The following is a 9,371-nucleotide window of genomic DNA, read 5'->3' on the forward strand; positions in this document are numbered from 1 at the left end:
TGGCTAATTTTAATAAAAAAGATTAATTATAGAAACAAGACACAAATAAAACAAGTGATCGATCTCCAAAGTCCAAAAGGACATTAAATTCATGTTGTTCACGATGTTGACCTCAAACCTAAAATTTTCGCACTAGTTTGTTTTGAGAAGTTATCCATTATGATGTCATCAAGACCAATTTTCTTCTCTTCCCTTTTAACAAAGTAAAGTTAAGTGATTACTTCAATTTAAGCCTAGGTTGTTGAGTTAATTTGTTATCTTGGTAATTGATAATGACATGGCAAATGTTATATTTAATGTACTAAATACAACAATATTATTCACTACCTCTTCAATTTTTTATCTTAATTATTGGCGTAGTGTATTTTGTGAAATACTACTATACTGTTATTTCATTGTATTACAATTTTAGTGTAGTTTGTTAATTATTGAGTGATAGTTTGATGCAATAGTGAGAGTTCAAGTTAAAGTGAAATCAATTTTTATGTCAGAAGAATACTACCACCATTTGTACAATTTTCTTCAATTTCCAGCCCAATTTCTTAGCTTTGGTTGGATTATCAGTTTAACTTCAAAACCCTAACTTCAATTGCTTAAACCAACAACAACACTACATTAAATTCATAGAGCAAATTGTAATAATATACTAATATATTTAACACCATCATTGTATAAAAATACAAATTAGCTGCGGGCTACCATTTTGATTAGCCACTTCAGCATTCCCTACATTTTCTTTCATCCTTTTATAGCTTTCCCATTCCCTTTCCCCTTCTGGTTACACTCTCTAGAGTCTAGACTCCACCATACAAATTCAAAGTAGGACCTCATTACACATATATTAATACCAAACCCCACCAATCGGAAGACAAGAAAACCAACACCTAGTCACAATTAACTTTGTTACTCCCTCACTAGAGTAACCATGTACGTACCAATCACCCAGTCAAAAACACAATCTAAAATTAGACAAAATAATACTACTACTATTTTGAGATTTTTTCAATTGTAGTAATAAAAATTATATTAGAAGGTTATTGATTTGAAGTCATGATGATGATGTGCCGGTTTCCTGAGTGGTTTGTTGATCGTTGGATCAGATTCGGAAATTCTTTCCGATGAAAGTTTGCCCGAATTGCCAACCAGCGGGAGCGATGTTCCATGAGGTGGAGGTGCGGCGGTCGCTACCAGTAACACGGAAGGAAAGAGCTTGGCCCACCAAAACCGCGTTCGATTGCCAATTCTGCCCCCAGTTCCGGCTCATTGGAATCCATCCGGTTCGGGAGCCTTTTACATATGCGCGCACAATATCCCCTGCACCTGCCACGTTGCTAATGAGCACCAGGTTGAAGTAACGTTGGCCGTTGATGGTGAACCTTATCCCACCACGCTTTCTACATGGCACCCTGCGTAAATACCAAACAATGTCGTCACTGCTTTTGACTTTTCAAGTTGGAAAACAACTGTTTCCAAACTCTCCTTTTCACTCTCCTCCATTCATTCACGTATAAAAGAACAAACTAACCGCCCACAATGCCAAGTGATGTTACTCAAAATGGTTGAGAGCATGATATTAAATGGGAATAGACGTAATGAAGATAAAGTAATGCAAACTTGATTTTGAGTGCTTTGACATACGTAATGCACATTTATATGACAAATTTAAAAGCAAATCACCACCAAAAGTAACTAAAAATCAAAATTCCAAAAGGTAGACGATGACACTAGCAGGAGAAGGATGAGCACACCAAGGTCAAAATTGCATAATTTAGTACAACAACAACAAAAACTAAAGCTTAATTAGTGGTTGTTTAGATTTTCACTAGGTGTGCCCGAGTCAAAAGCATGTGTATCCATTTGCCAATTAACCTCAAAAAGGTTAAAAAAAAGTCCTGTTTAACATGGAATTTATTAGGATGAAGATGTTGTGATACCAATTTCCTACTTATACCTAGTGAGAAATAAAAAATATGAAGTGATTTTAATCGAAAAATAAGATAAAGATTGGAACAGAAATTGAATCAAAGATGGAAGAAAAACCATATGGTGTGAATGAGTTATATCTATATTGTGTGTTTTGTGTCTCAGATATCTAATGATTGGTTGTCATATTACAAATTAATTTTTTTATTAAATTAAAATATAAAAGAATATAAATACATATTAAATGATTATAAGTTAGTCCAAAGAAATTTTAGAGTATACAATAATAAAGTGGGGTTCCCTTGAACAATTCAGCAGAGTTCTTTACAACTTTGACCTTAAACCAAGTGTTAAGGTCAGAGATACCAAACATATCCTTAGATCCCAGCTCATGCTTTACACTGTAGAGTGGAAAATATGACCTAGAGAAATACTATCCGTACACTCTCTAAGTCTCCTTATTTCACTTTGAATTAAGTGGCTTTCACTCTTTATTTGACAAAAGACATGAATTTTAGTCAATAAAATGAAGTGCATTATGAACCAAAAACCAAAAGCAGAGAAAAAGTGAAAACAGAGTAAAAATGTAGCAAAACAAAGCAAAGTGAGAAGCGTTGCAGAAAATGGCTCACCGGCGAAACGCAACGGGGACGATGCCGGCGCGGTACTCAGCGATCTTAAGGAACATGGGCATGGCGAGGTCGAAGTGAGGCCGAGGAGGGTTGCACCACCCGCCATTGTCACTGGGAAGAGCGAAGTTAGGAGGACAGAAGTTCGTGGCGGTGATTAAGATGGAAGGGCTGCCGGAGTGACACCACTGCTTGTCGTTGGCACACTTGATCTCAAAACAAGCACCGCAGCTCAGGCCACTGTTGAACAGCGCGGTGCTCAGCGCCGCCGTGTTCACACCGTACCCCTGGCTGTACAAGTTTCCATACCCACATGCCCCCCCTGAAACAAACAAAGAAAAAAAATTCACACAAAGTTAGCATTGTAGCTTGTTTCATGCAACATTTTCACAAAAATTGAATGAAAAAGTGGTTTATGTTTTGTGTTACAGAGTACTGACCCATGGTGCCGGAAGCATCAGATCCTCCATAGAAGGTGGCGTGGGCAGTTTCCCACGCGCCGCCGGAGTAAACACCTGGGATTCTAGCTTGAACCATCCACATTATGGAGGTAATGGACACAATGCAGAGCACTACTCTGGCCACCATAGCCATTGTTGTTGTTTGTTTGTTGTTTGAGGGAGGATGAGAGGTGGTGATTGGAGAGTGGATGGCAAGAGTACTTATGGAGCAGGGGAAGCTTTAGTGACAGCTTGCATTGTAGGGGCAATTTTTGGAATTTTCAAACTTTTGTTTTCATTGTTAAATGCCACCTATGTCTAATTATAAAAAAAACATTTATTTTTTATTTTTATACCAAAAAAACACACATCTGCATCAATGAATGAGAAATCAGAAATGTCTAGCTAGTTAGACTATCTTCTTTTTTCAGCAAGTATTTCACCACCGGCAGACATGAGACTAATCATCTTGAAATTCTGAGATCAGATTGAGTAATGATATATATATATATATATACAACGCACTTTTTCTTCCATCTCATTTCCAATTATTTTTCTTCATATCTCTCTCTTTACATTTCTTATCACATCACACAAATCATATCATTTATTTCTCTCTCATTTCTACTTAATCTCTTAAGGTGAAGGTGGAATTGATATGTCAACTAAACATTATTCAAATCAGATTAAGTTAGTAGATATTTTTAAATAAATTATTCTTCATACACATTATTCAGGATCAAACTCTAAACTAAATGCTTAAAAAATCTAATTGGTTATCAAATGTGTTAGACCTCTTAATAATGTAGCTACTCTTTTCTTGAAGGCTAAAAAGCACTTTTGGCCCCTGATGTTTCAAGTTTGTGCAAATTCTGCCCCTACTCTATTTTTGTCAATGTTTCTACCCCTCATGTTTTCAAACAGTGCATCGTCTACCCCTCATGTTTTCAAACAGTGCACCGTCTACCCCTCCGTGAGGGGTAGACGGTGCACTGTTTGAAAACATGAGGGGTAGAAACATCGACAAAATAGATAGGGGCAGAATTTGCACAAACTTAAAACATCAGGGGCCAAAAATGCTTTTTAGCCATTCTTGAACACATATGAACCCACCTTCCAATTGTACTACTTAGACGTACTCAATTGCGCGTGGGCTCCACATCCACAGGCGAGTGCTTGGGTATGTTAAAAAGGAAAAGAAAGAAAAATATGAAAAAGCAGATGATGAAAGTAAAAACAGAACATGTAAACATATGAGAAGGACAAATAAATGAAGAAATAAACTTTTAGAAGAACCTCATAATGTTGATGGACAAAAGTGACCCTGGAATCTACGACACATCATGATGAGGTTACATGACATAAGAAAGCAAAGCTGGGGGTTAGAGTGGAAAAAGGTGCAAGCTCCTCCTTCGTGTTATATGAGTTATGACTGTGTCGTGTAGCATGGGCTGTTGATACAGGAAAGTGAGACCAGAAAAAGTAGACCAAAAAGAAAGTTAAAGAGAGAAAATATATGGAAGGGTTAAAAGTAAAAACGACCAAAGATATGGAGGGTGGACTATTTAAGGCGTGATGAGCGGGTATAGTCAGAGGATGAATGGTGGGGCCGCAAAAGATTTTATTGATTGTGTGACTATATTTGGGCTAAAAGCCCAACAACCAAAAATCTAGGTCCTCAATTAAAACACAACAATTTGGTGTTCACACAATGAGGTACATTCTACACAACATTGGGCATTTGATCGTGGTGTATCCTTTGTTCTTCTTCCCTCTCAAAGTGCACTTATTTTGCATCATCGACTTCACATTCTCAATCAAGTCCTTGAAACAACAATATAATGGATATAATATCTATCCTAAGTTTTCCTGCCCAAATTCCAACTCATGCGAAGCTGTCCTCGTTGACTGTTACTTCCATGGTTGTTCTCTTCAGAGATTTAAGTCTTTTCTCCTAAAACAGTGTCTTATTTTCATAAAATTGCATCATGTCAATTATAAACCAAACATGTAAGGTAATAAATGCCGTATGCACATATATTTTCATTAACATAACATTATTTATTGGTTGAGACAGAAAACAAGATACCATTCATAAGATTTTGATTCCCTCTTAAAATGACTAACAACTAACTTCCCTAAGCTAAAGAGTCGGTTGCATTAGCTCTTAGCTATTAAATTCTTCATGATTATTTTAGTATATCAACAAATACGAATGCAAAATTACAAATTGCATGTTTCGTTACATAATAAAAAATACGAAAAAAGCATACACATGCATGATGAACATTTATAAAAACCGAAGAAAATTATTTTTATATACCGTAGTTTTTTAACTTGTATTAAATAAAAATCATGATACACAAACATATAAACAACATAACCACTTTAGGACATCTCCTTTACATTGTGATTTTTAACTTTTTGACAAACATAAATTACCACAAATGTGAGTGTCTAATAATGTATGTACTATTCTTATGTTCACCGTATCAAATATCAAATATGTAGAAAATACTAAATAGCAAAGGCTATAGTTTAGAGATTTTGTAGTGAAGACTGAAGGGGAGAAAAATCCAACAAAACGACATAAGGGGATGGAGAATCCAACGTAGGGGCGGGCCCTATCTTTCGTCCCCGTAATTATCGGCTACTACTTACTACCATTGGCTTGGCTGTAAAACTATTGTAAACTAAAGTGGGTCACAGTGGACATCCACATCCATTAATCATTCTCAAACCTCTTCTTTCTATCTCTCGAGCCGCACCCGCGCTAAAACACTTCATTTGAGTCTACACTACTCTACCCTAACCATGAAGCTTCAGATATGGTTCAACTCAAAGGTTTCAAATTAACCAGCTCTTTCACGCTTTTGTTTTATCAGTGGATTGCCATTTACGCGTGTCTCTTCCTTCTTCCTCATATATCACCACAATTTAAACTTTACCCGCTCGTGCCTGCTATTATTCCTTGGTCCTGAATTGCCTTTTAGCTCCTTTTAAAGTTTCCTAATATAATGCTGCTTGAAATATAAGTTAGTTTTTAGCTCTTCATTCAACTCACCTGAATTTGTAAATGAAGTGCTATTTAATTAAGAGCATCCACACAATGTGTATCGTTAAATTTTACATTAGTGAGGGAGAATGAATTGTACTACAACATTTATTGTTTTTTGAAACAGTTGAAAAGTGTAACCATAAACATAAAAAGTAATAGTTTTTATTTTTTACAACTTCACGCAACACTTTTTGATTGTCTCATGTTCTGGTGTTACCTATTCTTTTTTTGGACAGTTTTTTGTGTTCTCTAGTAACATTGTGAGAAAATGTAACTTATTGTAGAGAAAAGACAACATTTAGTCATTTATCACGTAATAAATGTTCCATATTATTATATAGAGAATACTTATTTAGCTAGTGTTGTTATAAAATGTGTTGTCTAAAATGAACCATTTATGACAACATCCACAAACTAATTCCTAATACACTTTTTGCTTGTTACGTATATCCTTGTAGCTAAAAGCAAAAAAATGGTGTAGTAATTGATGCATAAGAGATATTAAATTGTATTTTAATCACAAAAATGCATCTTTTTTAAGCAACCAACTTACTTAAACATTCTTCAATGGAAAAAAATGAAGTAAAATCATTTATGGCTAACCAATGAGGTAAGCAACATGCATTGTAAATGCTTTGGGAGCTCTAAAAGAAAATGAAAAACCAAATTATATTCCCTTATTCGGAAAGTAAGTTACCTGCATTGGATGCCCCGAATATCAAAAGATGATTGAACATAGCTTCCTGCTTGTCTTGTAGATGATATTGTTATAATTATTCATCATTTGAGTACTCATGGGATGAGGGAACCTTCTCATTTTGTCAAAATATACCAAGCAGGTCACATGGAATGGAGTGAAATATGGGATTCTCGGCAAAATCACCTACAAATTCTAGTAGCTAGACCTCCACTTTTCCATGGGGTCGGTGGAAATCGCTCTTCAAAACACATGCATGTACTATCATTTCCTTGTTTGTATTTGTGTGCAAGCAGCTAATCTTATACGCAGAGTACATGTACATTAACTGAAATAACTACTTCAGTAACTACCTATAACTAATTACAATCGACCATCCAATTAAATACAATAATAATATATACACACCTCATTTTTTAAACACAACGATGAATTGTACATGTTTCATAGGGGAGGGACATAACGTGCATGTGAAACAAATCATTGCTTTCATTTGTATTAATAACCTTCTTACTCTTCATAAAACCAAACTGAAACCAAACTGGATCTGCAGATAGTAATTAGATGATTAATTAGACATTAAGTTGTCACAAAGAAGGGATACAATTTCTTCATAATTAGAACAGGAGGCATAGCCATACATTATACATATAATTGATTATGTCCATAGTACTGTATAAAAGACAATAATTGGTTAGCAAACCTAGCAATAAGAGTTAACAAAAATGATTAGCATTGTTGAGTGATGGTCCCTAGCTTGTTGTGGGGGTGAAAAGGGGTCCATGGATGTCACTCTTTGATTTGCTTTTTTTTCAATTGGTACACCCGCCATTGTTGTTAGCTTGTAACCTGAAATTGGGGGACATTAAGCATGCACGTGATCCAAATTAATTCAAATTGTGTTAATGCAACAACCATAATCATTTGGAAATATGATTATGAGAAAAATAAAGGAGTACGGGGAGGTGTTGTCACATCCACCAAGCTTTGCTTGCTTGCTTTCTCCCTTCAAAGGCACCTCAATGCCATGTGCTTCCACAGTTCCACACCACACAGTTCGAGTCTAGAGAGAGAAGGCTACTGTAAACAAAATGGGCCAATACTGTCGGCCCACATAACCTATAATTTATTTGGTGCGGCCCGCATGCATGCATGGTGGAGGCTTCATCATTGGATCAGGTTAATTTATTCTTTTAATGATGAAATTTCTGATTTTGTAAGTGAGTTTGGCTTTAATTTTTTAGGGAAAAATGAAGTTTAGTAACGGTGGAATACGGTTTGTAATTATAAAAATACTACTACTAAACGTCATTTGCTGCCTAGTGACTAAAATTAAACTCGCTTATAAAATTAAAGATTAATTTGACCATCAGCTCTTTTTTTTTTTTACGGATGACATCACCTTTGAGAAACGTTACATGCCCAACAAATGAGAAGGGATATAAAATTTATTTGTCCTTCAAGCGAAATTGAAAAAATTGAGAGACATAAAAATGAAATGGAAAAGACACGATTAAGCTTCAGATTTAGAACTAGGAGGCGAGATCGAGTTATTTAGTTAAAAAAAAGTCAAGTCTAACAACTTAGAAAGTATTGTAAGTCTCAGAGAACCTGCATATCTAATTAAATTAAAATTAATTTAATTAATTATTTTTACATTGGTTTTTTATTACTATCTTAAAATCGTATATTTATTTACTTATGTATATGTTTAAACATGTTAATTAAACTATGTAATGATTTAACCGTATAAACTTCTTTAGAAATAGACTGATGATCTATTTATTTTGAATTATATGATATAATGACCTTAATGGTTAATGCATTTTAGCTCGTTAGACTTATAAGTTTATTAACATATTTACAAATAAATATAAAACTTACATTTAAGTAGGCGAGCAGACTTTTAAATAGATTTTTCAAGTCTTTAATTTTTTAAGTAGATGTGATCTATTTAAATAAGGTTTAAATAACCTTTTGGTCCTTGAAATTGTAAAGGGAATCAAATCTGGTATTTGTAAAATTTTTTGCATCAATGTAGGTCCCTAAAATTATTTTTTTAATCTAATTAACTCTTTTTGCTCAATTTTGACCAGTCAACGGTCCAATGGCAAGCCTAGTCAGCTAAGGACGGTCACGTGAACTTTTTCACATCAATTTTAGTCCCTTGAAAAATATTTTAATCAATTTTAGTCCTTGTTTCTTCCACCTTCATCTTCTTCCTCTTCCACCTTCTTCCTCTTCCTTCATAACTCAAATCCCATAAATTCAAAAGGAAGAACAAGGTGAATGTGATGAACATATAGTTTTTTTAGGGTTTTGAATTTCTAGATTTAAGGATTTGAGTTATGGAGGAAGAGGAAGAAGGTGGAAGAGGAAGGTGGAAGAACAAGGACTAAAATTGATTAAAATATTTTTTAAGGGACTAAAATTGATGTGAAAAAAGTCCATGTAGCCATCCTTAATTGACTAGGTTTTCCACTGGACCGTTGACTCTCTTTACAATTTCAAGGACCAAAAGAGTATTTAATCCTTTAAACAAAGCTCAATCTAACCTTACCCTACTTCCATTGTGTCGTACTGTCGTGGTTTGCGGTTGTCCGATTTAAACAGAAAAACAAAAA

The 9,371-nt window shown here is 34.8% G+C and overlaps 1 protein-coding gene across 1 annotated transcript; it reads right to left on the reverse strand.

Moving 5' to 3' along the window:
* Positions 1–633: 633 nt before the first annotated feature.
* On the reverse strand, positions 634–3,198 carry LOC130740545 (expansin-A4). The gene is made up of 3 exons (XM_057593195.1): positions 2,993–3,198; positions 2,556–2,874; positions 634–1,406 (listed from the first exon to the last, which is right to left on the reverse strand). Exons 1-3 carry the CDS (start codon positions 3,144–3,146, stop codon positions 1,097–1,099), a joined length of 783 nt encoding a protein of 260 aa, XP_057449178.1. The 5' UTR covers positions 3,147–3,198; the 3' UTR covers positions 634–1,096.
* Positions 3,199–9,371: the final 6,173 nt, after the last annotated feature.

Source organism: Lotus japonicus, chromosome 2 (genome assembly GCF_012489685.1).
Source record: "Lotus japonicus ecotype B-129 chromosome 2, LjGifu_v1.2".
In the NCBI taxonomy this organism is placed as follows: Eukaryota; Viridiplantae; Streptophyta; class Magnoliopsida; order Fabales; family Fabaceae; genus Lotus; species Lotus japonicus.

What these genes read in the sequence shown, in the direction of transcription:
- LOC130740545 (XM_057593195.1), bottom strand. Translation starts at nt 3,146, where the DNA reads ATGGCTATGGTGGCCAGAGTAGTGCTCTGCATTGTGTCCATTACCTCC. An exon ending in TGATGCTTCCGGCACCATGG is followed by an intron (nt 2,875 to 2,992) that starts GTCAGTACTCTG and finishes TGTTTGTTTCAG; the next exon opens with GGGGGGCATGTGGGTATGGA. An exon ending in GTCCCCGTTGCGTTTCGCCG is followed by an intron (nt 1,407 to 2,555) that starts GTGAGCCATTTT and finishes GTATTTACGCAG; the next exon opens with GGTGCCATGTAGAAAGCGTG.